General features: G+C 38.6%; 3 protein-coding genes across 3 annotated transcripts; all 3 read left to right on the top strand.

The window, feature by feature from the left end:
- The first annotated feature begins 23,038 nt into the window (after positions 1 to 23,038).
- Positions 23,039 to 24,602, top strand: LOC145049873 (uncharacterized). Its single transcript, XM_078998217.1, has 3 exons — positions 23,039 to 23,234; positions 23,288 to 23,357; positions 23,990 to 24,602. Exons 1-3 carry the CDS (start codon positions 23,039 to 23,041, stop codon positions 24,600 to 24,602), a joined length of 879 nt encoding a protein of 292 aa, XP_078854343.1.
- Positions 24,603 to 24,796: 194 nt separating this feature from the next.
- On the top strand, positions 24,797 to 25,171 carry LOC145049874 (secreted RxLR effector protein 78-like). Its single transcript, XM_078998218.1, has one exon. The coding sequence runs from the start codon at positions 24,797 to 24,799 to the stop codon at positions 25,169 to 25,171; it is 375 nt and encodes a 124-aa protein (XP_078854344.1).
- Positions 25,172 to 25,252: 81 nt separating this feature from the next.
- Positions 25,253 to 26,617, top strand: LOC145049875 (uncharacterized). The gene is made up of 3 exons (XM_078998219.1): positions 25,253 to 25,306; positions 25,513 to 25,800; positions 25,997 to 26,617. Exons 1-3 carry the CDS (start codon positions 25,253 to 25,255, stop codon positions 26,615 to 26,617), a joined length of 963 nt encoding a protein of 320 aa, XP_078854345.1.
- The last annotated feature ends 857 nt before the right edge of the window (positions 26,618 to 27,474 follow it).

The following is a 27,474-nucleotide window of genomic DNA, read 5'->3' on the forward strand; positions in this document are numbered from 1 at the left end:
ATAGCAATATGTAGGATGAATTAAGGAGAGAGAGGTTTAAATATGATTTATTAATATATTATGAGAATAATATATTAAAGGAGAAATCATATTGTTTAATTAATATTAGTCAATAATTAATTATGAATTAATTTTGTGGCTAAAAGAGATTAATTAAACTTAGGGGACTGGACTGCAATTATTAGATAATTGAGTTATTGGGCTAAGGAATGCTAAAGGAATAAGGGGTGAACGAAATTATGATGGAAGCCCATCATATTTTCGTCCATGGCCTTATCCAGAAACTTCCATGGGCTGCTTAGAGTTTAAGCTGTCCATTAGGGTTTTGACTGAAACCCTAGCAGCCCACACAAGTATATAAAGGACCCCTTAGGCTCCCAAAACGTGTACAACTGATTCTCTAGGGTTTCTAGTCGTTTTTGGCAGCCTCTGTTCTTCTCCTCTTCATCCAAGTTGCATAAGGTGTTTGTGACTCCATTAGAGGTGCAGCATTTGAGGCACTAAGCTTTCTAAGGCCAATCCAAGCAAGGAATTGATTGTTATTGCTATATAACAATCAAAGGTAATTCTCTAAACCCTAATTCAGTTCATAATATGTTAGATCTAAGTTTATTAGTCTTGGATTCAAAGCATGTACAATAGAGAAACCTAGATCCAAGCATTAGGGTTTGTATGAGCACATAGGATTGTTTCTTATGCATAAAATCCATTAATCACTCCTTCAGCAATTTTGATTTCTTTTAGCTTCGAAGTCCGGTTTCCGCTTCAGTCTTTTCTTTTGTGCTTCATCGGCAACGAATAGCTGCAAAACATAATTCAAAGTATTATGAGTACTTTTTAGTTCTAAAATAGAATAAATAAGGCCAAAATATTAAGATAAAGTGTATAAAAATATATATAAAAATACACATATCAAAATACCCCACACTTAGCCTTTGCTTGCCCCCAAGCAAATTTGCTTTTATTTTACCAATATCGCACTAAACAATCCATTTAAAACTCAGCCATTATGCCAAGACCTCAATGCGTACATTTGTGTCTAATATTTTCCTAAAGTACCCCCCCCCCCCCATATTTTAAATACTCACAATCTTCATAAACACTCGCCCACTTTTTCCGAACAATGCTCATTTTATGCAACCCTCCGAATCCATCCGCAGAAAACCTCCTAACCTCAAGGTATTTTTAGTTGAGCAACCTAAGCATACATAATCTAGAATTACAATTTTCCGATACCACTATGGAGCTTTATTTGAATTCTTCATTTCTTTGACATTTGATCTTTGATCTCTTTGAATTCACCACCTTATTTGATTTCTGGTATCTTCAACTTTTGAATTTCTTGGAATTTTGATCTTTTGATCTTCACTTTATTTGCTCCAAAATTCTTCAAACTTACTCGTAATTCTCTTTTTTTTTTATATTACATGTACCTCACTTTTTTCACTCAAATCCCTACATGCTTAAGCAGAGGCGCTCAACCTCAACCTTTATTGGTTAATGATAATAATTTTCCTGGATACATTTCAGGTTTAGGCTGCTAAACATATTGCATCCCTCAAACCAAGCGGGGTTATGTTTTTGTTCCATGATTTCACTAAAATAAGGAAGGCCACAAATGCACTATAACGTATATTGGCTCAACTAAACATTTAAGTTCTCATCGGATCATTTCATACAATATTAGCAAAATTTAAATTATAACTAGATTTTCTAAATTAAACTATTATTTCAAGTTTTTAAAATTTTAAATTTTCCAAATTCTAGCAATTTCATTTTTCTCTTAATTTTAATTTACTTTCACCGACCCCCTACCCCACACTTATTTCATACAATGCCCTCATTGTATGCTAAAACAAATTAAGAACATAAAAAGGGAGAAAAAAGAACAGACTCCCCTGGGTAGTTGTGGCGAGATCGAATGGGGCTGCTACAAGTTGCTTCAAATATCGCCGAAAGACTGAAAACTGGAACTGCTGCTTATGAATTTGCTGAAAAAATAAAATCAAGACCTCCATCTTCAAAAATGTGGTGCAAAAGATTGCAAACAAATGCAATGTGTAATAACCATGACGTGGGAAAGTGTCGACCACGTCGTCTCGTCAAGAATGACATCCTCTACTCGCGATGAAAATCTCCCCCCACGACATAGGAAAGTGTCAACCATATCGTGGCAGCCGGGATGATACTTCTTCCTTGCGTCGAAATAAAACTCTATGGTGTGGGAACTGCTCATCCATATCATAAGAGTCAAAACATCGTAACAATGCCAATCTTCAAAACGATCGCTCACGAAATAAATATGCACCCCACACTTATGACAAATCGTGGGTCTCAACTATAATCTTCAACTCTCATACCGCTCTCTCTAGCAACAGTCGGACCTAGCTGCTGAACTTACTGCCAGCTTCCTAAGGGCGAAAATTCTGCAGAAATCTAAACAACCAAAGAACATCAACATGGAAAACAAAAGTAAAACAAACTAAATCAAAGTTTAATTACATACCAAATACTAAAAACTAAACTAAACTAAAAATAACACAAAACAAATAAAACAAAGTAAAAAAGGATCACTCGTCATCTCCATCATCATGTGGCTGTGTCCCAGAAGTACCGGCCCCATCAAATCGTGACTGGAATGGTGGTGGAAAGGGAACCGAATACTGAAACCCCTAGTGGGCAAAGAATGCGTTCAACGCATTCCCATACCACTGCTGTTGCATGTCCACATGTGCAACATACTCGCTAAGACGGTCAATGCCCTGAGCCAGGTAGCGCATATCAATCTCCCGCTCAGGTCCCTGCTGTGCTCCCCGAGGAGCAGGTCGACGCCGCTGGACCCGTCTCGGCTGTGGCTCGGCAGCACCCTCCTCTTCTGCCTCATCATCTGCTTGAACCCTCAAAACACCATCTCCACCCCGCTCTAATACACGCATCGACTCCAATAGCTGAAGACTCATCGGCCTCATGTCGTGAAATACCATCGATCTCGTGATCTCACGTGTCATCAACTGGTATGATCGAGCTAACCGTGTGATAAAATGCCCTCCGCATATCGGGCTATCTCCCCTAAGTCCCCTGGCCCTCCGTCCCAAGTATGCAGCTAAAGCAACTGGAAGGTTCAGGTGCCTCCCTGGAGTAACTAGTGCCCATAGGAAATACAGGTCCGTCGAAGGCACTCTCTCACTATTCTTGTGATGCGTGAGAGACATAGAAATCAACCGGTGCAACATTCGGTATGTAGTGGACCGAATCATCCCCCCTCGAGCGGTAGATGGTGTATAAACTCCTCCCGTAATCTCGGCCCAAAATGTGTTCTCATTATAGTCCTCCGGCCGGTCCATGAGACAATCAGCAAGGAATGCCGGGAAGTGAACACTCCTCGTCTCATCGACTGTGTAAATACCCACCCGAGTCGCAAGCTCTATCACGCTGCATTCCCGGCTCACTCCTCCCAGTCTAAAAGCAAAGGCTGTCCTGTCATCAAGTGCCTTCCTAGGATCATAGGAAACTGTAGCGTAGAACTCCAGAAAAATCCTGAACAAACGCGCCCATCCCTGACACACAAACAATTCCACACCACTCGCATCCGAGTGTGTGTATTGCAAAAATTCCTGGATCAATGCAGCAAGTCCAGTCCTGGTAGACAATTCCCAATCAAATGAGGGTGCAATATCAATCTCCTTTGTGAGAAGCAAGCTCAAGTTGGTGAGATAACGCGCCCGGGTTCAGCGTTTGCGAAAATTTTAAAAAGCGATGATCGGTCACATCCTCGGGTGGGTTGGTTCTTTGTGTCCTTCGAGCCATAATTTGCACATATTAACACAAAAACACAAAACCAACAAAATATGGCAGCATTAATAGATTTTTAAACCAAAAAAAAATGGAGCTGGATAGGGGCAGTACGCTGGGCGTACATCCAGCGTACGCTGGGCGTAAGTCCAGGCTTGCGATTCTGTATCCTGGTCCCAGTCCCTTTTCTTGTGTTAAGGTCATAACCCATATCCAAACAAACACAGCAGGGGCATCAACACAAGTTCAAATCGAGTGGTCCATAGGCAGCAAAAAAACGGGACCATCCTTAAAATATGTCCAATAATAGGAATCAATCCCCTGTTCGTTCTTTGTCTATTCAAGATTAGCAACACTGTGTGGGTATTTAAAAACGAACGGAGAATAGGGCGTACGCTAGGCGTCCGTCCCCAAGTTCAAATCGGCGATCATGGGACGGAATTAATACCAAATAAGGTCCTAGGGTTTAGTCTATGGATCGAAATCGGTCCATTTAAGCCATAATCAAACACGAATGTGTGAAATCGACCCCTAATTCGAAAAATACACGAACCCTAGATTTCAAACAAAGGCATAATGCAGCTTATTTCATCAAATTAAACATAAATCCGAGCTATTGAGTATCCGAAATACTTACCTGTGTGTCGAATTTTACAAGAAAAGAAGCACAATCGAAAATGTTGAGGAGAGTTCGGCCGTCACAGTGCAAGTTTGAGAGAATAAATGGGAAAAGAATAAAGAAGAAGTCAAAGGGTTAAAAGATATACCTGGTCGCCGTGTTACGCGGGGCGTAACTCAAGGGTACGCGGGGCGTACCTCAACCCCCTGAAATGTTCATTCGCGATCCGGGGCACATTACGCATGGCGTAATTAAACTTACGCGGGGCGTAATTTGTATTTTTCAAATTTTTCCTACCCTTTGATTTAACTTCCTTTTCTTTCTAAATATTTAATTAAGGGCTTAAAACATAACTATTTATTTATTATTATTATTATTATTATTTTTAATTTCCTTAGCTAATGATGACTTCACGATGAGTGATAAAAAAGTTGAGATGTCATAATCACTTATCTTTGTCAAGATCAAACAACAATGGTTGATCAAAAACCTTTGCATGCAAGAATTGGTTTGCGAAAACACCCACTTTCGGGACCCGTTAGAATATTTTCTTTGTTTTCCTTGCACCTTTAACTAAAAGCGGAACAAGAAGTGACCTAACTAGTCAAGAACAGCAAGAGCTCGGTCTTCCACTTAACCACCACAATACGCCTTGCTATACTACGCCTCATGGATTGAGTTGGACAAATCAACAAAGTAGTAGGCTAAGCAGGTCAAGAATTCCCTAATCGCTTTAATTCTCGAAACCCATGCAAAAGTAAAGTCAAGCAATGTGTACAATCCCAAATTCCTGCAAAATAAAAACAAGAACCTTCCCGACAAGTGAAATGATATCATCGAAAATCAACTAAAAATAAAAACTAAAAATAAAAACTAACTAAAAACAAATAACGAATAATCAAATAAAATAAATTAATGATAAGTCGTTCCCCGGCAACGGCGCCAAAAACTTGATGTGCACAAAAGTACCCACTAATTTTAATATTTATAACCTAACAAACTTAGACTATCTATGCACTTATAGGCAGTGTACCTAGTCAGATTACAGTATAGCTTAGGTAAGTCGGGTGTCGATCACAGGGAACGGTGGATTAATTTAATATATTTGATTATAGGTTACAGGTTACACGAAAAGAATAAATAAATATCAAACTAACAATTAATTAACTACTCTCGATAAACTAACAGGAAAGCAAATCTCTTCAGGTACTTTGGTTTAAACAAATTACACCTTAAAAACATAGACAATTGCATACACAAATTCATTTATTCAATGTTCACCGATTCCTAAAATGATTAGATTCATGTTCACTATAACTAATCCTTTAGCAAACAAGTCAATTCAAACAGTGATCAGTTGATTAAACTAACATGCTTCCTAGTGTTCAGTTCGTATCAAGCAAGACTTGTAAATATAGTTAATCAATTTAGACATTTAATTAACCTCTTGTTGATGGTCATCAAACAAGGCTCACACATTAACTTACCTATTCTCAAGTTAATCCTAGTTTCACATTCGTTATTTCTAGTCTTATAATCTCGATGGTCATCAAAAATCATAAGAGACAAGCAATCGAGCAGATGTTCAAGCAACTCAATTCACTTAACAATTAACAGAAAATAATCATCATTAACACATGAGGATCTTTAAACAAGCTTGGCAAGATAAATTAAACACAAATAAACTATTTAATATAGCAATTAGTCTAATAATCAAAGCTTCATTCAATCATAAACACAAAGTAAAAGGTTTTTACACCCAAATCAGAAACTAAATACAGAAAAGTACCACAATGGAATGCTAAACATGGTCACGTTAGCAATCCATATGATTACCGACATGTATCCGCTCTCCAACCCTTCCGATCTCTGCTCCCGTTAGCTTAACGGCCTTCCGGCCGCCTTCTAGACCCTCAAAACGGCTTAACAGAAGTTAATTGTCGACTAAATTAGGTTAGAAGTCGAATCCCCCTTCCTGGTTAGCTAAAAATCGACATTTATAGTCTTTGTGGCCGACCTAAGTACGTTGGGCGTACTTAGGATTACGCAGCGCGTACTCAAGATAATCACGCGATCAAGTCTATCCGAGGCAAGCGTGTACGCGGCGCGTACCATTACCTTACGCGGGGCGTAAGTCGCTTTGGTCATTACGCGGGGCGTAATCACTCTGGACGCGGGGCGTAATCACTCCTTCAGCAATTTTGATTTCTTTTAGCTTCGAAGTCCGGTTTCCGCTTCAGTCTTTTCTTTTGTGCTTCATCGGCAACGAATAGCTGCAAAACATAATTCAAAGTATTATGAGTACTTTTTAGTTCTAAAATAGAATAAATAAGGCCAAAATATTAAGATAAAGTGTATAAAAATATATATAAAAATACACATATCACTTTTCTTCCACCAATTCTTGTTCTAATCTCTGCATTTCATCTCTTAGTGTCATACTCCTATGAGCATCACTCGTGGTGCTTCTCGTGGCATAAGCAGAGTCGATGCCCACGATCTACGCATAATAGTTCTACGCGGTAAAATTTGTGTCCTTAAGAGTGTAGGTGACAACTTAACATGATAACCTTCCGCACAGGAGCTGACATGAAATACCGATTCCATCTTTTCGCTCCAGGGAGTCATTCCTACAATCCATTCAATGTTGTAGAAGGATTTAGGTTGACGTCATTACTACTTCCATGTTTGTTGCTTACAAACTCTACCTTGTACAGGGTCGTTCCTGTTGACTTTGTAAGTGACCAAGGGGTGAACTACTAGTTGTTTGATTATTATCTCGATCATAGTTGCGGCAAGCAATTGTGCGGGTGTTGGACGATTACTGACTCATCTCTTGTGAGACATATCTTTGTCTCATTATAATTGGTTCAAGGATAAATAAGTCGCATGAAAATGTCATTGTGAAAATAAGTGATAAGATTACAATTGTGCCAAACGTGTATAATTGATATGGGTTTGCCCGAGACTGACTCTACTATGAGTATTAAATGTAGCAAACTTTTACAGTTCCACCAACGGTGAAATTTTACACTTGGAACGAGTGAAAAGAAACAACCAAGTGTTGGAATAATTGGTACAAACTTACGAAGAAAATGTTGCAGAGTAAGTTGACTACAACTTGATGTCTTGACTATATCTCGAGTTATGACGTTTTGGATTCATTTAAATCGAGATATTTTGGAAACTAGACAATATTTCTAACAACTTTCATGTTTCACACTTTTATTGAGTCTGATTTCTTCTCCTTCAAAAAGGGTAACAAAAGACGAAGGGTAGGCGTAGGTGTCCTTCATTTGAACTTGGATGGTTCAAATGCAAGTCAGACTATTCACAACAGAAAGAAACAAATTGATTGAATACCTAATTCAAATTCAAAATGATTTGTGAATGTGCATATATTTTGCAAGGTATCCCTACGAGGTCTAACAAATTCATTCATAGAATATCATAGTTGAGTAATTAGTATTCCGAGATAAACTTCGGACATCATTTATGTTTCTGATACTTATAGTCTCATGAGAATTCGTAGTAAATATTCGCTAAATATTCGTAAAATGTTAATTAAACCTTTGAGGGTTCTTAAGCATTTTGAACTATGATTTTATTTTAATATTATGGACTCCAAGCGTTTTAGTCTATCAAAAACCGAATCTAAGCTTGATTGTTCATCGGTCCAACCATAGTTAAACATGGGAGATCAGTCTATGTCTAGTTGTGGTTCGGCCCACATACAATCAACTTAGTTAAGGTGTTTGACCTAAAACATTGCAATGTATTAGCATTCGAGGGTTCGATTTTATATATGTATATATGTATAACCCTATATTTGTAGGTTAAGGAATCTACCTAACCTAAAAGAGTAAGCCATATGCTATAGTCGTGCTTTCCTAAGAAAGTACTAGTTCGCTATAGCCAATAGCTCTGATACCAATATGCCACACCCTCGGCCAACGGCGGAAACGGCGAGGTGTGCGACGTAAACCAGTAATCACAGTTATTGAACATACATTGAACAGTACAAATATAATCTTTTATTATTACCGAAATAGAGATTACATTGACAAGATTATTGCAGAAATACTACCCAAGCCTAACGATTTGACATTCGCAATTGTATGATAAGAATATCGGAGGATCTTCTGTACAAACTCTTCTGACCTTATAAATAACCTGAGAATACATGCATTAAGATAGGTCAACAAAAATTGTTGGTGAGTTCTACAAGTTTTGACTCAAAGTATTTTTACACCCAAAAATGTTTTATAAAATTTGTCTGGTTGACCAACTTTTATAAATACATATTTTTCTATCGAAAGTATAAAATAATTGAGTCATAAAAGTATATTTAAACTCATTTAGAAATGTCATTTGCTCAAATCTAAAAATACACCATTTGCAAAATATATAAGTAAACCAAACTTATAACAAATTCGTACGGTTCTCATGACCGAAATGTTCTTTATATAAAGATTTTGAAAACCAATTTATATAACATAAAGTCATATCACACTTTAAGTGAGAACATAAAATAGCCAAGTTAATTCTTAAAACTTTGTACAAACGTTCGTATAGTTTATATGTAAAACTCAAAATTTTGAATTTTATAAACTTTGTAAATCCGTGTCATATTATTAATTAAGCATTATCTTACTTAATTTGGAAATCGGCACTTAACCAGTGGGGCAAATTTATCCCAAAATACTTTTCAATAACCGGTAAATTATAAACACATATATTTACCACTCGTATAAATTCAACGACAAATATTAATCATTCTCTTTACAATTCTATTAGTTAAACCGTTTTTGCTTAGGAGAATTATGTCGTAGGAGAAGTAGTTAACAACCTGAACACTCTTACACACTCAGCCTAAATTGGGAGGAGTGACTCAATCTAGACCTATACTTCTTCGAGTAAAATCTTCAATCTAACAATTTATCTATAACCGACACTATACGTCGCTCCTCCACAAGCCACACAGGCATAATGTAAATAACAATGGATTAACGGTTATAGAGTGGGTTTCAATCTAGGATTTTGTCCTTATGAAAGAAATTACGCCCAATACAAAACTCTCCCTTTTACCCCCCTTTAACAATATAACTATAACCGACACTATGTCGCTCCTTCACAAGCCACACGGGTACAATATGAATAACAATGGATTAACGGTTATAGAGTGGGTTTCAATCTAGGATTTTGTCCTTATGAAAGAAATTACGCCCATACAAAACTCTCCCTTTTACCCCCTTTAACAATATAACTATAACCGACACTATGTCGCTCCTTCACAAGCCACACAGGTACAATATGAATAACAATGGATTAACGGTTATAGACCCGGGTGTTGATTCCAGGATTTGATCCTTACAAAGGAAAAACACACCATCATAAAACTCTCTCTTTCACCCCTTCGATACATTCCTCCCACAAAACACACACGTGATACACAATATACAGAATCCTTGACAAAAATTCTTCGACTCACAAATTCGTCGTTCCCTAGGGTTACTAACGCGCATCTTAGATTATTAATATTTTCAAAGCTTATTTAAACTAGTTAAATAGTGAATTTAGTGTAGAATTCGACTATTGTGGCGATAATAATGTGAATAGTTCCTTACTTCAGCCGATAAGGAGGATGTTCGTTCGCGTAGCCGAAAACTCATTTATGCCGATATTTGATAAGTTACATAACTGATGTGATGTATAGTTGATTAGGTATCAATCCCTAAAAATCCAAGAATCAATTATATTATCATACGTGACGAATTTCGCATCACAACGAAAATGATTCATCATTTTAAAATAATTATAAAAATAAATTATATCGTTTACTTAGATATCCTTCCCACACAATGATCAAGAGTATAATAATAATAATTGATTTTTGGTATATTTTCAATTAATTATTATATATTTGTTAAATCTTTATTTATAGTTGTTTAAGACAATGTACATTTCCGTTGTACGCAATTATGTTGAATAAAATATTTTGTTATGTATATAATGTATTTTTATGTTTTCTCAATACTTTCGTGTACATGCAATTATGTTGAATAACATATTTTGTTATGTATATAATGTCTTTTTATGCTTTCTCAATACTTTCGTGTACATATATACGACGAGTATTACAGTTTATAATTCGTCGAATAACTTATATCTTCATATCAATCTACTTATAATCATATGATTTTTATTAATATTAATTAATATATAACAATAAGGTATAATTATATCATTTATAGCATTCTACTATTACTTACATAATTCATTAATGCTTTATACCTTTTAGATTGTTATTTTCATAAAATCTTAACCAATAATAAAGTTTGATGTTATTTTGTGTATAAAAACTTGAAAATCATCAAAACTTTAAATAGACATTCATGTATTCTCCCCCAAAATTAAAATTGTAAAAAGAGGGGCCGTAGAAACTCACATTCGATGCGTGATCTCGATCTAGGCTTGCTTCGTGAATCTTGTCGTGAGAAAGCGCCATTTGGCCACTTTTGGACTTTAAAACATTTCCGGGTTTGTTTGGTAAAATATCAAACTCAAAGAATTTCTTTTTGTATTGAATTAAACCAAATGGGACTATTTTTTGATCTTTTAAAATAGCATAAGGACTATTTTGTAAAGACTAAGTCGAACATAATTTCCCTTGAAAGGATTTATGTCAAAGGGGTTAGTTTTAATTTGAAGTTATAAACGAAGGGGCTGATTCCGCCACATTCTCCAATTATACAAAGGGACGCGTCTTCTTTTCTTTTGTGAGTCTGATTAGAACGAGCGGAAGCAAGCAGCGACGAGGGTTAGCCACCCAGCTCCGATGCCCTACTGCAATCCTTCTCTCATCGCCGGCGACAGCAACCAAGGGGAAGAAGAACGGATCGAAGGCAGGTCGGAGAAGAGGAAATCGATCGAAATAAGGAAACCAAGAGGCACCGGTGGTTTAGAAAACGCGATGGGGGTGGTTCGATGGTGGATTTCAATCGTAGGGAGGAGGGAAGAAGAAGTCCGTCAAAAACGACGATTCATGTGACATCCCCAAAATCACGGCCAGAAAAGACCGGTTTGTTTATGCTTTGTTTAAAAATCAGAGTAACATTTTAAATAAAAATGTTGCGGAATTTGTCCCAAAACAAAATATGATAATGATTTATCAAAAGCATTTCCATAGAAATGTATTTCATTAAAAGACTCGGGATGTCATGTTCGTACAGATCAAAAGCATAAACAGTACAATATAAGCCTTACTACATTATTTCATATCTACAGGCTTATATCCGTAATCCCTCATCCAAACATCATATCTATGCTCAAGCGCCACTACCTATAATACATAAAACTGAGTGGGTCAGGCTTGGGAGCTTAGTGAGCACATAGGGTTTTCAACCCACAATAAATAAGTTTATTAACTTCATTAAATTAAACAAACCCGATTACCCATTCTCGTTATCCTCACATTACGTCCCTAAGCATCTATCATAAGGGACCTACCCTAAGGATTATCATCGGGACGGACTCTACTGCTAAGGGGATTCCTCGGCAATAATTGTCCTTAAGGCAACCATGTGGGGGATGGAGTACATCTGGTGAGCACACAGTTCAAATAAACACACAGTTCGAATAAACACCTACAGGTTGTGAGCCTGCTAGTGTTCCACCGAACTGTCTAGAATAGTCCGTGGTCGTCATCTATACTCCGCTAGATGACTAGATCATCAATAACATCTATAACGAGGCCTCTCATTATTTTATTTTGTCACACAGCAACTATTACATCTACCCATGTTTTACCCAACATATTTTGTAGATATAAAATACATATACAGTTTAAATCATTGAAAACATGTATAAAACGTTCATCCAGCATAGATAGCAAGTATATAGATAATATACACACACAGCACGTAATTTATATAAAATACTTCATATCTATGTGTATGTTGAAAGTAACTATGCACTCACCTGATTAGGTGGTGACTCAGCACTCGGACAGCGCTTCGATACTCTCAAAACGATATTCCTTCGATAAAACCTAGTATCGATACCACTAGGGTTTAGTTTAACGATAACCATGACAAATTAATTAGTCCGAGTATTATTAAGTGTTAATAATACTCGATATATCTCATAATAATATCCCAAATAATTATTTTAAGAACCTAATAAAATTCCTATAATTATATGAAAGCTATATTAAAAATTGCGTAAGCGTAGCACACTTACAGCGAATTTTATCGAAAATCGGGACTTAATTGGAGCAGCGTTTCAAAACCGAAAAACTCCTTTTTCTCGGGACTCCGGGAGCCTCGGGGCTTCCCTAGGGTGCTAGGGGTTTTATCTAGGGCTTAGGGGTGGTTTGGGGTTGTAGAGAGAGAAAGAAGTTAGAGAGAGAAGTGATTTTGGTGTGAGAAATGAAGAACCCTCGGCCCCCTTTTATAGCCTGCGAGGGCTCGGTACGCTGGGTGTACCTCGGACCTACGCTGGGCGTAATGGTTCGGATAAGGTTGCCAGCTCACACCAGCTGGCTCGCACTCGGACTCGGAAAGGATAAGAGCGAAGGTACGCTGGGCGTACAGACCTCGGACGCGGGGCGTAAGCGAGGGGTGGCGTGTCGCAATCCGAAGCAACTTCTGAGACCATCATCGGACTATTGTGGTGCTGCCACGTCATCGAATTTGCAACAGCCTTCGTAATTTCGAGTTACAACTTCAAAAATTCGTAACTTTCGCGTACGACCTCCGTTTTCGACGTTCTTTATATCCACGCAAAGGTGGGAACGTACTCTACAACTTTCATTTAGACTCCGTCGGCTAATTTTGGCTTGATTTTAAATTTTATACTATTAACAGGCCGGGACAGGATTGGTCCGTTAAATCCTCATAACTTCTTCATCCGGCATCCGTTTTCGCCCATCTTTTTCTCGTTACGCTACTTTTAACGAGACCTTCGATTCTCGTTTAGGTCGTGTCGGCTAAAAACCGCTCGATCTAATGTTCGAATTTCGGGCTGTACACTGCTAACTCGAAACTTCGAAACATCATAACTTCTTCATACGAAGTCAGATTTGGGCGTTCTTTTTATCGATGTTATTAGTTTAACATCTTCTACGACTTTCGTTTAGATCACTAAGGCTAAATCTCGCTCTATCGTAAATTCACTATTTACGCTTTCCGGTATCGTGCCGGTTCTGTCGCGAAATTTCGACGGGTCATAACTTCTTCGTTATAACTCGGATTTTGGCGTTCTTTATATGTACGGAAACCTTGAGACATATTCTAAAACTTTATGTAGATATATCGGGATTATCTCACACTTTAATTTTGACGCTCATTTTTACTCTTTATTAATTATACATAATAATAAACACATAAACACACATAATACTCAAATATTTCATCTTTATTACTTCGAAAAGAGTTACAAGAGTTGACCTAGACTATTACATTGACAAAAATTATTAGCCCTGAAACCCGGGCGTTACAATTCATCCCTGGGTCTTCGTGATTCCGTCGCCGACAGCAACAACTCGGAAAAGAAATCAGAACAACAAGCAACAATGATTGGGTTTGGGGTGTTCGGCTGGGATCAGTGAACAGAACAGCAACAGTCGACATCCACGGGTGGGGTTTAATGGCTCTGATTGGCAGAAGAAGAAGGAAGAAGACGGTGGGTTTGGATGGTGCTTCATCGACCAGTGGGGGCTGCAATCGGCAGCTCCCTCATGTTTTCTTCTTTCTGAACCAATGGTACAATCACAGAGGGAATACAACAACATTCAGGGGTGTTTGGATTGTTTCAACCGACAGGTAAAGGAAAAAACACAAAAACTTCTTCTTCTTTGATTGTTTAGATAGGAACTAATGAAAGATTGGATATATAGGTTTTTTTTAATTAACAAGGAATGAGTAAGAAAAGAACCAAAAGAAGAGGTTGATGGCCTCTTGTTGTTTCTTGGCAGCCACCCACGATCAAAGAAGAAAAGAAAGAAGAAGATGAAGAACCTTCTTATGTGGGTTTGTTGTTTTCATAGTTTGAAGAGTTTACAAGACTACAAGAGTCTTGCTTTTGAGTGTGTTTTTGTATAACACAATTATGTATAGTTTTGGGTTAGATGAAGTGTATAAAAACGTACTTGATAACTCCATTTAAGGTTGTACTTTTAGAGAGCCTTAGAAGCAAAGTATTTCACATGTATTTATGTATGTATTAACATGTATTTTCTATATGTATAAACATGCATTGAGTCATGTGATAGAAAATATAAATATAGATGCTATAGTTATATTGTTGAAAGTTTATATTCAACTAAGCATGACTCAAAGTGTCAAAAGTATAATGTCATATTTGGATATCTTAAAAATGATAATATTTTCTTAACTTTCTCAATTTGTGTGCCTTTGATCCGGATATGAAATAATTTTTCTGAAAATGACAACTGATAATCTCGGTTATAAGGTTTCTAAAAAGTCAAACGGATCTTAAATCCGATAAGTAGAACTACGGGAAAATCCGTTTAAAGTTTCACGATTTATAGGATCCGATTCAATCTCAACGATAAGGGTTTTAAGCCGTTTTGAGATGTTCTAAAAGAAATTATGAATATAACATATTTAATATATATTATAAGCATAAACTTTTCACGCAATTGGTCTTTATTGCATAACGGTTCACGGTGGTTTGACCGTCGAACTCTGACCAATTTTTACCAGTTGTTACAGAGGCTGTCCAGTCATGTCGAAGGCTCGTAGAGCGGTCTAGATAGGTTGTAGGCCCTACCCGGCGGTCCAGTCATGCTGAGGCCTCAGTATTTCATGCTTTGTTTGTTTTGTGGTGTGTTGGTACTTTGGTAGAACTCGTTAAGCTTTGGTTTACCGTTTTAGTTTATTGTTTCAGGTACATCTGAGGATCATGTGAAAATAAAGGCGTGATCGTGCACATCTTCCTGTTTTATGTCACTGGATCTTGGGGAAGACTTTGATTTTGAATAATGCTTTTGAAATAATGACCCTTTTGTAAACAATATTGGTTGATGGTTAATTTTAAAAATTTTAAATTTCTTTGATTTTTAAATGTTACAAGTTGGTATCAGAGTGTTGGTTTGAGAGAATTGGATGAACATTCGTATGAATCCAGACTCAAACTTGGGAACTGCAAAAGTTTTTAAATGGTTTTCAAATTTGTTTTCAAAAGTAACTTAGGAAGGATGCCATTTGTACGATCATCCAGTGCAACAAAATATACCTAAGTTAAACACACTGTTATTTGATATTATGTTTATGTTAGAAAAAAATGCTAGTGGTAGGCTAGGGATCTTCAGGAATTGCATGATGGAATTGCCTGATATGTGATGCCTTATAGTCTAGTATTCTTTCTTGTGTGGAATTGACATCATTAATGTAGTTGCTCAGTGTATTCATCATACTTGTATATAACTAAGATTCTATAAGATAAGAATGTTTGGTTTGGCCTTATTTCCCGTTCTTGTCTGATGAAGGGCTTAGGTAGAATCACGTACTCGACTATCTATAGGATTCGATGTTATGTATGATTAACATACATAAGTGCTGCAGGGTTGGTGGAGGTTTGATGGATGGGTTATGTGTGAGCAGACGACCAATTGAGGAATGTCAAGCTTTTCTCTAGGGAGTGAGAATAAGGTGCATACATATTCTAGTGTGTGATGTTAGGGTTGTTGTGATGATCTTCTAAGACAAATACGAGAACGTGTGGAGGGTAGTATGGGCCCGTACTACCAGAAGCACAACACCTGTATGCGTAGCAGGGAAGTCACAACCCTTAGGGTTCTGTTTACTAGAATAGCTCATATGGTATGAAATGTGTTTTGTATGATATTTTCTGATTTATTTTCAGTATGTTGCTCACGAGGGTATCAGGTTTAGGAGCCAGAGCGGGCGGCCAAGATAGGCTAGGGTTGACTAAGGATCAAATTAGGGAGTTGATTTCTACTGAGGTTGTTACTTTTTTCTCAGGATCGATACCAGAGTTTTTTGGGTCTATCAAGACCGCCATGATTGGGCTTTTCGACGATCGTTACGTGGCTCTTTCTGAGGCTGCCATTGTTGGCGCTACCGCGATTGTTACAGCCACTTGGGTTTGTGGAGAGAGGGCCTTCTAGTACCTAGAATTCGATAATACGAAGCCCCTAGTGTTCAAGTTAGTCCAATATCCGATCATTGAGATGAGGTGGTTATCCGATGTTGAGGGGTGTTTCTTTACGTGCTCCTGTCCTGCTGACCAGAAGGTCAAGTGTGCACTGAACCTTCTTCGGTTAAGTGCGAAGGATCGGTGGAAATTGGTGACTGATTCGAATGAGATATGTTCCTATGGTGGAGAGGGAGAGGCTTACCCAAGAGTATTTGGACCTGATACAGGGGACTGAGTCGGTGACTGATATCACCAAGATGTTTATTGAGAGAGCTCTATTTTGTCCTGAGTTTGCTGCTTTCAAGCAAGCTCAGATGACCCGGTACTTTAACATGCTCAAGACAGACATCCGCCATTTTGTGTCCACTCAACGTTATGGTACACTTATGGAGATTCAAGAGGCCGCGAGGAGGCGGTAGATTGAGATGGAGCTCCAGGCTAGGGGAAGGAGGCAGGCTCCAACGCAGACGCAGACTGCGACAAAGCGGTTCAAGGCTACTGATGGGAGATCTAAGGGTTAGAGGGGCTATAGTTGTGGCAAGTGCAGCAAGGTTCATGTGGGTTCTTGTTGATCTTATTTTGGGTGACACAAATGTGGCAAGTAGGGGCATTACGCCAAGGATTTCCGCCGACAGGTCCCTATACCGACCACCGGGATCTGTTATCATTGTGAGCAGATTGGCCATATTAAGGCCAACTGTCCTTTGCTCACTGTGGGACCGGCGTAGGCTCCATCACCAACTACGCTGAGGATCACAGATGAGCATCAGCGTAGGGCGGAGCTCCCGAGGGCTCAGGGTCGCGCTTTGCATCTCATAGTAGAGGAGGCCAAGGCGGCGCCTGATGTCATTACTAGTATGTTTCCAGTTATCATTTTTGTGGTATGCTTACGTTTTTGCTTCTGATAGGTACCTTCTTAGTGAATTTTGTTCCCTGCTCATATGTTATTCGATTCGGGCACGATTTGGTCCTTTGTATCTCATTCTTTTAGTAGGGGTTTCGATGTGACCCTTAAAGAGTTGGAGTGTCTGTTGCAGGTTTCTATCACCAATGAACTTGGGATTTCTGCATCGAGTGTTTTCCGGGATTGTGTCTTGGAGACTTTTAGGGTGACTTACTCTATTGATCTGATCCCTATTACCATAGGATACGTATGTGTGATTATAGGGATAGACTAGCTAAGTTGATTCAGGGCTATGATCGATTGTGAAGGTCAGCAGGTGATAATTTGAACCCCAAGTAGGGGAGAATTGGTTATTTTTTTAGAGGGTACCAGATTGGGATCATCCTTTGGTTCTGATGCCAGAGCTCGACAGTATATTTAGCATGTGTGTATGGGTTATCTTGCTTATGTGGTTGACACCTGAGTATGTAAGCAGACTTCGATTTTAGGGATGCCAGTGGTTAGGGATTTTGCTGATGTGTTTCCGGAGGAGTTGTCTAGTGTGCCTCTAGAGAGGAAGGTTGATTTCATGATTGATTTAGTTTCGGTTGCGGTCCCTATTGCTAAGGCTTCATATCGCTTGGCGTCACCTGAGATGCAGGAGTTGTCCTCTCAGCTTATGGAGTTGCTGCGCAAGCTGTTTATCAGACCGAGCAGTTCACAGTGGGGAACAACGATTTTTTCGTCAAAAAGAAGGATGGTTCACGCCGGATGTAATTGAATACCGGGAGTTAAACAATCTGACAGTGAAGAACCGTTATCCCTTCCGCAAATTAGTGACCTCTTAGATTAGTTGTAGGGTGCGTCTTGGTTCTCCAAGATCGACTTGAGATTAGGGTATCATCAGATGAGGGTCAGAGAGGAGGATGTGGAGAAGATTGTGTTGTGGACTGATTATGGTCGCTACGAGTTCCTAGTGATGCCATTCGGGCTCACCAATGCACCTGCGACCTTTATGGATTTGACGAATAGGGTATGCAGGTCGATGCTCGATCGATCAATCATTGTTTTTATTGATAATATCTTGGTGTATTCCAAGACCAGGGAGCAGCATGAGGAGCACCTTCCAGAGCTTTTGGGAGTGTTGAGGCGAGAACAATTTTATGCCAAGTTATTAAAGTGTGAGTTTTGATTACAAAAGGTCCAGTTCCTAGGACATCTCATCAACCAAATCAGGATTTTGGTCGATCCGACCAAGATTGAGGCCGTGATGCAGTGGGAGGTTCCGAAGTCTCCCTTGGAGATCGGGATTTTCTTGGGTTTAGTAGGATACTATCAGAGATTTATTAAGGATTTCTCCAAGATTGCAGTACCCCTCACTCATTTAACGAGGAAGGGCGTGGATTTTCGATGGGGCCCTAAGCAACATGTGGCATTTGAGACTATGAGGCAGAAATTATGTGAGGCCCAAGTGTTGACCCTCCTCGAGGGTGTTGAGGATTTTGTGGTATTTTGTGGCATATCCATCTCGGGTTTTAGCACAGTGCTTATGCAACGTGGGAGAGTTATTACTTATGCTTCACAACAGCTGAAGTCGTATGCGATCCGTTATCCGACTCATGATCTGGAGTTGAGGGCAGTGGTGTTTGTTCTCACAATTTGGTGGCACTACTTATATGGGGCCCGATGTACTATCTACACGGATCACAAGATTTTGCGATACCTTATGGATCAGCCGAATCTGAACATGAGACAACGGAAGTGGCTTGATGTGGTCAACGATTATGACTATGAGATCTTGTATCATCCCGGGAAAGACAATGTGGTGGCTGATTCTTTGAGCCGCATGGCAGCTAGCTCCGCGACTGGAGGTCGATATATGAGGATTTCAATTGATACGTCATTTTTGGATTTGATCAGAGAGGTTCAGGCCGAAGGAGTCAAGGAGGAAAATCAGAAGAAGGAGAGACTCAACGGCAAGATTGGCAGATTCGCTACTGATAGTTATGGATTATTGAACCGGTATGGACGGGTCTGGGTGCCAGACTTTGGAGGGGTCAGACAGACTGTGCTGGAGGAGGCACACAAGTCCAAGTTTTCGATACATCCCAAAACCACCAAGATGTACCAGGATTTGAGACTTAGCTACTGGTGATCATGCATGAAAATGGAGATATCATGGTATGTTGAGAGGTGCTTGACTTGTCTGATAGTCAAGTCCGAGCACCAAATGTTGGATTAGTCTCTAAGTCCATAACTATATTTGGTATGTACTTGACCCGGTTATAACATGGTCCTTTTGGGTTGACTTCACCAGAGCAACTTGACCAGATGATTAATGGAGAAAGAGGTTATTATGGTTTATTAATATATTATATGAATAATATATTAAAAGAGAAATCATATTAGTTAATTAATATTGGTCAACAATTAATTAAGGAATTAATTTTGTGATCAAAAGATATTAATTGAACTAAGGGGACTGGAATTGCACTTACTGGCCATGTAAGAGCATAAAGTTGGAAACTTAATGGTCAATGATGATATTTGGCACTTCGATATGCATTTTGGTCGTATTAGCTTAAGTGTTAAGCACTTAATTCATTAAGTGAAGGTCCAGCTGCGTACGTTGGGCGTACCAATTGGTACATTGTGCGTAAGCAAGCTAAGCCCCCGGCTCCTCGGACATCGGTGTACACCCCACATACAACCTAGTACGCCCGCGTACGAAGTTCTGGGTCGACTCGACTGGTTTCGTTCATTTTGACCAATTTTGACCAAGGGTATTTTAGGAAATTGATATTAAATTTTGTTAGGCAATATTTTGCATAATAGGTGTCGGGTAGAGTCGGTTTTCAGAGAGGAGATTTGTTCCACTTGCGATCAGACTGAGAAGTGAGTTTTCCTCACTATACCCGTGGATTAAAGGCATGAATGTCGACCCACTAAATTATGTATCCTGGTTATAAGATAGTGTTACGCTGGTATATGACTGATTAATAGATCTATATGATTATCTATAATTACAGATTCTGTGTTTTTGTTTGTCTGTTACATATGTTGACATATTATGCTTGGGTTGAGGCGATTCTACTTTGTGTTGAAGGCCAAGACACCCGGGGACAACCGGATAGGCTACAGTCAGGTCGACAACCAGTAGAGCGATCCGGATAGGCTGTAGGCCCTGCGAGGCGGTCCATTCATGCCGAAGGCTCGTAGAGCAGTCTATATAGGTTGTAGGCCCTGCGAGGCGATCCAGTCATGTTGAAGGCTCCGATTTGCATGCTTTGTTTGTTTTGTAGTGTGTTGGTACTTTGGGGGGAACTCACTAAGCTTTGGGTTACTGTTTTTATTTATTAATTCAGGTACTTCTGAGGATTGTGGGAAAGCGAAGGCGTGATCGTGCACATATTCCCGTTTTTATTTTTGAGTGTTACATGGGAACAACAGTTGCTTGGTATAGTGATTTGGCAGTCCTAAGTAGGCTCTATCTGTTGGGTATTTATACTTTTATAGCTAATTAAGATTTTTGTGGTCACTTACTCCATTAGAGATATCGATCCTCTCGGAAGTTTAATTGGAAACCCCTGGGTAATATTTTTGTTAGTTAACATTTGAAAGTTGTTATTTCCTCGATTACAGATCCATTGTTATAGAGATCTTAGAGCTTATCAGATTATGGAAATTGTAGAGTGTGTTGCCAATATGAGTAATAAGTAGACTAACCTTTACAAAGAAGCAGGGAACAATGTTGAGCATTTGAAGTACCACAAAGAACCCATTCCACCAAGAACCCATTGATTACACTTTCAATGTGAGATCTAGTATATCTTAGTGAAAAAAAAAATTAGATGTGTGTGTGTATATATATATATATATATATATATATATATATATATATATATATATATGGAACAAAAATCCCAACTATTTGAAAATTAAATCAAATAAACTACAATAAATATCTAATTAGCTTTTCCAATTAAATAAAAATTATAACTACCAAAGGGCCAATGGCCTAGCGGTATGGTGTGACCATCTCATATAAGAGGTCAGGGGTTCAAGTCTCGGTAGAGACATAAGTGGTTATTTAAAAGTAGATTAGTTAGTTTTATGTTTCAAAAATAAAAATAAAAATTATAACTAGCAAACTATAACAAACTAGTAAACTACCATAATCATTTAACAATTAAAACTACAAGGTACTATGTTGAAGGAGAGACCTCTCGTTATCAACCTATCCCAGCATCCAAGGAAGTCGCCAATTCTGCAACAGACACGTACAAATCGCAATATCGTCAAAAGGGCTCCACCCCCACCGCACTCGGGTACTAGGGACGGTAGATCTTTCACGCAAGTCGCCTCTGGAAGAGGTAATAGTGTTCAGATGATGCCAATAACTATAAACTCGACAACAGTTATGAAAGATTGGTTAAAGAAGTCAGTGTTGATTGGGGAAACTCATAGCTTCGATCATACGGGGAACCTACCGGTATCACTACTAATGAACGAAGGCACTAAGTATATTGGAGGTCTCAGTATAGCCCTTCCCTTTGATAGTTCTACTGCACAGCTTCAGAGTTTCTCAATGATAATACTAGATGGATAGACTGGTTTAAACAATTTGTTAGAGTGGATCAACATGAAATCCCTTACGAAAGGACTGCATGGCTTAAAATTTTAGGGCTTCCTCTGCGTTTGTGGGATGAAGAGAACTTCAACGTCATCGCCGGACGTTTTGGCAGAATTGTATCTCTGTTTAATAAATTGTTTACAAGACGAGACTATTCAATGGGAAAGGTTGGCGTTCTTACGTCGGAACGGAAATGGATCAACACAGAAGTCAAAGTCTTGGCGGATGGTAAGACCTACAAGATTGGTGTAGTTGAATTCATAGATTATTGGTCTCCATTTCTTCCTGCCCCATTTGATAAGGTTGAAGATGACTCAGACAAAGAAGAAGAAGAGGTGGTTGTAGATGACTCCAGTGAAAAAGATGAGGAAGAAGATAGTATTTTGGATTCATGGATGGGTGATCAGGAGGACGATACAGAAGAAGGAGAAATAAGGTCGGAACCGTCATAGATTAACAGTCAGGCGAGATACGAATCTGAATTCGGCGGGTGGACGGATAATTCCACTCCGATAATCGTGGGGAATAAGGAAACAATTAATGTTAATTCCCAAAGTAAGGATATTCACAATGAACAAACGGTTGAAATCCCAAAAAAAAAACAATTGATGGAAGTATACTCAACGCATTAACTCCCCAAAAGTCGATGTTCAAATTCCAGTCTCACGCAAAAGATAACGACAACACTAACCTAGAACCTAATGGGCCAACTAACCCACTAACACTTGGACTGTTGAAAAAGTTAGTTCCGACTGGTTGTTTTGGACCCTTCCCTAGTCTGAACCCAAACATGGATGGTCCATCTGCTAAAAAAAGAAAAAGATCAGATGTAGACGTCTTTAACGTCTTGGACCTCACATTCTCATCTCCTTCAAAATAGTGTGGTGCGTTCCACTGGACAGAAAAGAATATCGTAGAAGAACAGGTGATGCATACAACGTACCACCCAGAACAAAATAGCAAATCAGTCGATGATATTCCTTTCGTCATCTCTAACGATCATAATGGCCATGCTGATTGCTCAAAACCAAACGATAATGCTCAGATTGCAGAAATTAGGGCTTTGGTCGGATTTCAAATTGAAGCTGATAATCACATACTCGCGTCTGTGGTTGGTGAAACAGGTGTGCAAAATTGTTATCCATGAATTGTTTATCTCTTAATGTTCGAGGCATAGGCGAAGATTCTAAAGTCAGATGGGTGAAAAGTTTGAAGGTGCTTCATAAAATCAATTTCTTGGGTTTACAGTAAACACAACCTACAGATTACTCTAAAATTGACGTTCATGGTTTCTGGGGAGATACTGATATGGACTGTGAAGGGGTTGATTCTGATGGTAGATTTGGTGGGTTGATTTCAATTTGGGATACTAATTACTTATGAAGACTCACGTTTTAAAGCATCGACACTTCATAATTATCATTGGTAGTTGGTCGGGTATTCCTGGACATACTATACTCGCCAACATTTATGGACCTCAAGTAGGATCTGAGAAACATAGATTATGGGAAGAATTGTTACAAATTAAACAGAACTGGGTTGGAAATTGGTTGTTATTCAGAGATTTTAACGCAGTAAGATGGAAGGAGGAAAGACGCAGGTGTTATCGATTTCAATATGGGTGGTGAGCGCTATACTTATATGAGTCGGGTCGATGCTAAATTAGGTAAAATTGATAGGTTTCTTGCTTGCTCTTCTTTCCTATCATATTTCCCATCGCTCATTGCCACTGCTCACCCTAGGCACTTATCAGACCACTGCCCCTTACTTTGTCTTCGATTTTTAAAGATTTTGGTCCTCCATCATTCAAGTTTTTCAATTCTTGGCTCACGGTGGATGGAATTGACCAGATTGTAAGTAATGCATAGATTGGTTTCAGCGGATATGGCCAGCCAGATGTTTACCTGGCTGCAAAACTTAAACATGTAAAAGAAGAGATTAAGAAATGGCGTATGAGTGAACATAAAAAAGAAGCCCTTGAACTCACAAATTTAAAATTAAAGATCAAAGACTTGGAAAATGTAGCTGAAATGCGTACCCTGTCAGAAAACAAACTATTGATCCGATGCAATGGTCTCAAAAGGATTATGGAACTCGAACGTATGACAACATTAGATCTTAAACAAAAAGCCCGATTGAAATGGGTGGTTGATGGAGACGAAAACACAACCTTCTTCCATGGTCATGTTAACAGCAACAAACGGAAGAACCAAATCATTGGTCTAAATATCATTGGTAGATGGTCAACTGAAGTAAGTGAGATCAAAAACGAAACTTACAAATTATTTCAGTTGAATTTCAAGGAGAGATGGAAGTCAAGGCCTAAATTTATTAACACAAACTTCAAGTCTCTATCGATGATGGACGCCATACGTCTTGAAGCTACATTCTCCGTATCTGAAGTCAAGGCGGCCGTTTGGGCCTGTTGTGGTGACAAAGCACCAAGACCAGACGGGCCAACGCTTAAGTTCATAAAAAGCTACTGGACCTGATGTGTGATGATGTGATGAAATCCATGCGTCACTTTGAAGATCTAGGCTCACTTGCCTCATGTTGTAACTCTTCATTCATAACAATTGCTCCAAAAATAAAAGACCTTACTATTCTATCAGACTATCACCCTATCAGTCTGGTAGGATGTTTCTACAAGATAATAACCAAGGTTTTAGCAACGAGAATAAAGAAGATGATTGGAAGTGTCATCGGTGAAGTACAATCTATGTATGTCAAAGGAAGGAATATTTTGGATGGTCCTCTAATAATTAATGAAATATGTTCTTGGGCAAAAAGTATTAAGAAAAAAGTCATTTTATTCAAGGTCGATTTTGAGAAAGCCTTTGACTCGATTAACTGGGAGTACTTAGATTCAGTTCTAGCCCAAATGGGTTTTGGGAACAAATGGAGATCCTGGATTTCTGGATGTTTTTCATCAGCTCGTGCTTCTGTATTGATAAATGGTACCCCAACCAAAGAATTCAAGATCACTAAAGGTGTTAGGCAAGGCGACCCATTATCGCCTTTTTTGTTCATTATTGCAATGGAGGGACTCAATGCACGTTAAAGACTGCAAGGGACAAAAACTTATTCAAAGTCGTGAAAACTCCCGGTAATGGTCCATTTATTTCTCATTTATTTTACGCGGATGACGCTTTATTCGTTGGAGAATGGTGCCATTCCAACCTCAAAAACCTTGCAAGTATACTCAAATGTTTTCAAGATTCGTCTGGCCTTAAGGTAAACTTTAATAAATCCAAAGTTTATGGCATCGGGGCTCCCACTTCTGAAATCACACAATGGGTCAGTCTCCTGGGGTGTGAAGCTGGATCCTTTCCATCCACCTACCTTGGTGTGCCAATTGGTGCAAACTTGAATCTCAAAAAATATTGGTCCCCAATAATTCAGAAATTTCGAGCAAAGCTTTCCAAATGGAAAGCAAAAACACTCTCATTCGGAGGGCATTTAACACTCATCAAAGCTGTGTTGAGGAATCTCCCAACATACTATCTATCACTTTTTAAAGTACCTGTTGGGGTTATTGAGACTCTAGAAAAGCTTAGAAGAAAATTCTTGTGGGGTGGAAACGAAGAAAAGAAAAAGATACATTGGTTGTCATGGGAGAAAGTTATAGAATCTAAAGAGAATGATGGTCTAGGAGTTGGGTCCATTAAAGCACTTAACATAGCTCTTATGGTGAAATGGTGGTGATGATTAAGAAACGAATCTTCATCCTTATGGTGCAAGGTTATTTCATGAATTCATAATTTTATCTAATAAACCGGTTGAGCAATTGTTAAGAAAACAAATATTCGGTGTATGGAACAACATATCGGGGACTAAGAAGGACATTGAAAGGTTGGGTCTTAGTTTTGATGATATATTTCAACAGGTGATCAAGTCTGGGGATAATACCCAATTATGGCATGATTTTTGGATTGGAACATGTAAATTAAAGACTGCATTCCCTTCACTTTATGCTCTTGAAACTAAGAAACGGTGTAAGGTAAGTATTTGTATACTTGCAGATGGAATCAAGTGGAATTGGAGTTCTTGTCCAACAAATGTGGGCTTAACTACCAAGTTGGAGAATTTGAAAAATGCTATCACGACTATTCGGCTACTATCTGGTCCAGATGAGATTAAATGCAAACTAAGCCCTGATGGAAACTATATGGTGCACATGCTAAGGCAAAAGATTGATCAAACACTACCCATCAATAATCAACAGGTTATGATCAAATGGAGTAAGCTTGTCCCCATGAAGGTAACTTGCCTTGTGTGGAGAGCCATGCAAGGACGAATTCCTTCTGCGATGACACTATCTCACAGAGGTCTTAATCTTGACTCGACTCTATGTGGTTCATGGATTGACGGGCCTGAATGTGCCAACCACATTATTATTAGCTGCCCATTTGCAGTAATGGTGCGAGAAATAATTTTTAGGAGGTGTGGGATTAATTCGATTGAAGTAAACGAAGTGGTGGATATTGTGGACTTTGCGGCTAAATAGGGAAACAATCCAAAAAAACGAATGTGATTCATTGCTATCTGTTATGGTCTGATTTGGATGCTTTGGAAAAACATAAACGAACGGTTGTTTCAGGCGAGATTTTCTAACCCACGTAAAGTTGTCGAGAACATTAAGTCCACGGTTTTTATCTGGATAAAAAATAGGAGCAAAGATGAATTCTGTAGTTGGGAAGATTAGATTGTCTCACCTTTTATTTGATGTAATTGTAATTCATTTACTTCTCTCTATTTTCATGTACTTGGTTTGGAGCCTCTATTCTACTTGCTATTGAGGTGTTCCCTTTATAATATAATTGTTGTTTCAAAAAAAGAAAACAAATAATAATAACATTTATTTAGTTACTTTGGGCGTGTTTGGCAAAAGTAGTTGTTAGCTGGAAGCGGGTAGCGGGTAGCGGGTAGCTGGTAGCGTGTAGCTGGTAACTGGTAGCGGGAAGCTAAAACTTTTATTTGTAATATGAATGTTTGGTAAAAGTAGCTAGAAGCTTTTGAAATATATAAAATTACGTAAAAGGACAACTGAATAAAAATAAATAAATATATAAATATATTTTTAAGGGTAATTATGAAAACTGATTTCAAAAGCTCAGGAGCGTTTTGTTAAACGCTACATGAAGGGCGTGTTTGGTACGGAGCTTTTGGAAGCGTTTGGGAGCTTCTAGCTTTTAGCTTTTATAAAACGCTCTAGTTTAAACAAAAAGCTTCGTTTGGTAGTACGAGCGTTTAGCTTTTAGTTTTAACAAAACGCTCCGATTCTAAAAGCTACTTCATGTAGCGTTTAACAAAACGCTCATGAGCTTTTGAAATCAATTTTCATAATTACCCTTAAAAATATAT

Source organism: Lactuca serriola, chromosome 5, assembly GCF_051521515.1.
Source record: "Lactuca serriola cultivar US96UC23 chromosome 5, Lser_US96UC23_V15, whole genome shotgun sequence".
Lineage (NCBI taxonomy): Eukaryota > Viridiplantae > Streptophyta > Magnoliopsida > Asterales > Asteraceae > Lactuca > Lactuca serriola.

Excerpts from the sequence above, each read along its gene's own strand:
- LOC145049873 (XM_078998217.1), top strand. The coding sequence starts at position 23,039 with ATGCATACAACGTACCACCCAGAACAAAATAGCAAATCAGTCGATGAT. Across the intron at positions 23,235-23,287 it reads GTCTGTGGTTGGTGAAACAG|GCGAAGATTCTAAAGTCAGA; the intron begins GTGTGCAAAATT and ends TTCGAGGCATAG. Across the intron at positions 23,358-23,989 it reads ATCAATTTCTTGGGTTTACA|CGGATATGGCCAGCCAGATG; the intron begins GTAAACACAACC and ends GATTGGTTTCAG.
- LOC145049875 (XM_078998219.1), top strand. The coding sequence starts at position 25,253 with ATGACGCTTTATTCGTTGGAGAATGGTGCCATTCCAACCTCAAAAACC. Across the intron at positions 25,307-25,512 it reads CAACCTCAAAAACCTTGCAA|AAATTTCGAGCAAAGCTTTC; the intron begins GTATACTCAAAT and ends CCAATAATTCAG. Across the intron at positions 25,801-25,996 it reads CACTTAACATAGCTCTTATG|GTGATCAAGTCTGGGGATAA; the intron begins GTGAAATGGTGG and ends ATATTTCAACAG.
- LOC145049874 (XM_078998218.1), top strand. The coding sequence starts at position 24,797 with ATGATTGGAAGTGTCATCGGTGAAGTACAATCTATGTATGTCAAAGGA.